Source organism: Frankliniella occidentalis, unplaced genomic scaffold (genome assembly GCF_000697945.3).
Source record: "Frankliniella occidentalis isolate FOCC.00 unplaced genomic scaffold, Focc_3.1 Scaffold321, whole genome shotgun sequence".
Taxonomy (NCBI): domain Eukaryota; kingdom Metazoa; phylum Arthropoda; class Insecta; order Thysanoptera; family Thripidae; genus Frankliniella; species Frankliniella occidentalis.
In genome coordinates, this window is record NW_026267445.1 from 155,403 (window position 1) to 158,480 (window position 3,078).

The 3,078-nt window shown below is 52.8% G+C and overlaps 2 protein-coding genes across 2 annotated transcripts in view; both read right to left on the reverse strand.

Annotated features, from left to right (window-relative positions):
• LOC113211488 (uncharacterized) overlaps positions 1-1,518 on the reverse strand; it is a 155,903-nt gene extending 154,385 nt beyond the window's left edge. Inside the window, exon 1 of the mRNA XM_026429869.2 lies at positions 751-1,518. Coding sequence (XP_026285654.1) covers positions 751-788 — 38 coding nt within the window. The 5' untranslated portion in view covers positions 789-1,518. The remainder of the gene's footprint in view (positions 1-750) is intronic.
• Positions 1,519-2,165: 647 nt separating this feature from the next.
• LOC113211486 (eIF-2-alpha kinase activator GCN1) overlaps positions 2,166-3,078 on the reverse strand; it is a 23,968-nt gene continuing 23,055 nt past the window's right edge. Inside the window, exons 33-34 of the mRNA XM_026429866.2 lie at positions 2,807-3,028; positions 2,166-2,733 (exon numbers count right to left, since the gene is read on the reverse strand). Of these exons, the coding sequence (XP_026285651.1) occupies positions 2,605-2,733; positions 2,807-3,028 (351 nt within the window). The 3' untranslated portion in view covers positions 2,166-2,604. The remainder of the gene's footprint in view (positions 2,734-2,806; positions 3,029-3,078) is intronic.

The window sequence follows — 3,078 nt, forward strand, 5'->3', positions numbered from 1 at the left end:
GGGGGGGGGCAGCGTGGGTGGCTGCGACTGCATGGCGTGGGTGTGGGCTGCTGTAAATGTGAGAGTGCGCGCGCGGGACGAGTAGAAAGAGCATGTGCAGCGGCAGAAGTGCACTGCACGCACAGGACGACGGTGTCATCGCAGAGCCCTCTGCAAGTATTTGGCCGCGCGGGCCGAGGGAGCGTGGGTGGGTAAGGTGTCTGGTGTCGGTGCGTGCGCTCTCTTGAGACGTGCATTGGCCCCAGCTGTCATGCACGGGCCGTTCGCTGGGGGGGGGGGCAAGTCTCGTGCAAGTCTTGCCGACCGACCACCTGCCTCCGGAGCGAGCTCGACGAAATTTCATCTGGTGTCCGCTTATGATTATGATTAAGCGCCACCGGAGGAGGCGCAGCTGCGGCCGCCTGGGGCCACCGGAGGCCTCCTCCTCCTCCTCCTCCTCCTCCTCCTCCCGGGGCCGCTGCTCTCGCCTGCTCCTCCTGCCCACCGGACTCGGAGGCCACGGCGGCGGCAGCGCACGGGGGCCACTTAGCACCGCGATAACACCACGCACAGCCAGGTCGCGGCGAGTCGCTGTCCGCCAGGCCGACGCTGGGCTCGCTGAGTCAGTCCGCCGCCGGCGAGTCAAGTCAGAGCCGCTGACAGCTCGGCCGGCGCCTCCTCCTTCCTCTTCCCCCGAGGCAGGCTGGCCTCCTCCGCCGACATGCCGACATGCTGCACGACGTCTTCCAACTCCACGACACGAAGACTCACCTTTTAGGCTTCCATTTCCTCTTGAGAACGCCCAGCATGTGTGCCGCCAGCCCGAGCAGCAGGACGCGGACGACACTGGGGAGGCCGTTCCAGCCCCAGGACAGCCACTGCCACCACGCACACCAACAGCCGTCGGGCACCGGCCACGAGCACGTAGCCGACGTCAGCACACCGCCCTGGTGCTAGCGCAGAGCGAGTGCGTTGTTGTGGCGCCCGGGGGCGGGGCGGGGGTGGGGAAGACCTGCGCCGGCCGCGCGCACCGGGGGTGGCGTCGACTCGACAGAGGGGTGGCGCCTCGCTCCACTCCGGCTGCTCCGGCTGCTGCACTCGGCGACTGCAGCGGGGGAGATGGTAGTCGAGTAATCCGTCGGGTATCCACAAAACAGCGACGATCCACACGCACACAAACACACAGACAGCACTTGAGGGCTTCGCTAATCGCTCAGCCAATAATTATCATTTCGTCACGGCAACTTCACTGCTCACTTCACAAACCCGCGCGCGCACGACGGCGCACTTCCCGTCACGTCGCCCGATTGTTTTCATTCAGCTGGACGCGCGGCCCGGCCCTTGCAGAGCATCGCCAGCTTCGCTCGGCCGCCACGACGGCATCCTCGGCCAGCTGAAACGCACTCGGCTACGCCTCGCCACGGCACGCGACGCGGCTCGCGACGTCCATCGGCTCACTCACGCGACGACTCGTCCACACGGGCATCGCCACAGTCGGCTCTTGCGTACGCACAGCCTCGCGCTCAGCGGTCCCGCTGCATACTGACTGGCGCGGCGCAGGGCGGGCAGGCCGCCGAGCCGGGCGGGCTGTGCCTGTGGGTGGGAGACGAGACGGGGAGGGGAGGGGAGGAGAAAGGGGTGACGGAGCGTCACGGGAGGGGAGCGGGAGGGAAAGGAAAGAGGCTGAGGGAGGTCGACTTGGTACGGAGTATGGGTACTTCTTACTTTTTCTCGCTCAGAGAGCACCGAGCGTATTTAATGTTTAGAGCACCATCCCCTTCTGACCCCTTCTGACCAGGCCCAGCAGGCCAGCCGATGACATTACAGATAACAAAAACGCGAAAGTCACTTAGAGTCATTTGACTGATTTTTGACTCGGGCGACTTTCTGCCTAAATTTTGACTGTCTAGTCAATGTTTAGCCAGAAAGTCGCTTATTTTGACATCAAAGGCCCAGTCAAATGACTCTCAAGCGAGTGTTTATGGGGTGGCCGGTTAGGCGATTTTCGTCAACCTGAGCAAGTAACATTCAAGATCAAAAATTTTCAAGAAAAAATAAATAAAATAAATCAGGTTTTATTGATGTTATGTCTATCTGTTAGCACTGTCATTCTTGTCATTAGAATGTTAGTTTTTGGTTGACAGATAGAATATAATAGGGAGGGGATTGGTAAACAACAAAAAGTATTACAACAGCATCTGTTTTAATAAGAAACAAAGGAACAACAGAAACAATGCACAGTCATAGGACCCGTGTGAATAAATACTGAGAAACACTCAGAGTGAAAAAAAATTACACATATATTGTACATCAATAGCCACAGTAAAACTTTTATTACAAAACAAATGGACAAATGTTAACTTTTAATGATGAAAGAACACTCAGCTGAACATTTATTAGCTACTTAATGTCAAATAATCAATTTAGCTTCTAATTTCTAACGTATGGTTTAAGACTTGATTGTTCCCTAGGTTTCTAAATACATTACATAACATTATGAATCAATTTTGAAATGATGGAATTTTATAATATGAAATTTTAAGGTAGTAGATGGTCACACTGTAGTACTGAAGGGTAACAGGTTACCACAAAAGTTAAAAAAAGGAAAACAGGTCTTTAATTAGATCAAGTAACAAGAGTATCATCCAATTCTTCTTCCTTAGTCTCAGGCTGGTTAGCAACCTTGCGAAGAACCTTACTAATAACATCAGTAAGAGACTCCTGAGCTCCCGCATCCAATAAACTCAAGCAGTACTGAAAAAGGAATAAGCAGTAGGTAAGACAGTGTTGATAATTTCACTAAAACAAGCTGAAGTAAAACACTCACTTGCAACATCTCTTCGCCTTGTCGTAATTGTAACACAGCAACAAGAGCAATTTCACTATCTGCTTTGACATAACTATTTTTCTCTTTAGTTCCATTGACCAGCATAGGTAAAGTGACTCTCAAGAGTTCTGGTGCAAATGTTTTCCTATCATGTCTTCTAGCTAAATAAGAGCATACTCTAGACACTAACTGCTTCACTTCATTTGAACTATGGTTCATAGTCTGAAACATAATTTTTTTATTGGCACTAGCTTTAAATAATTTAAAGAAAA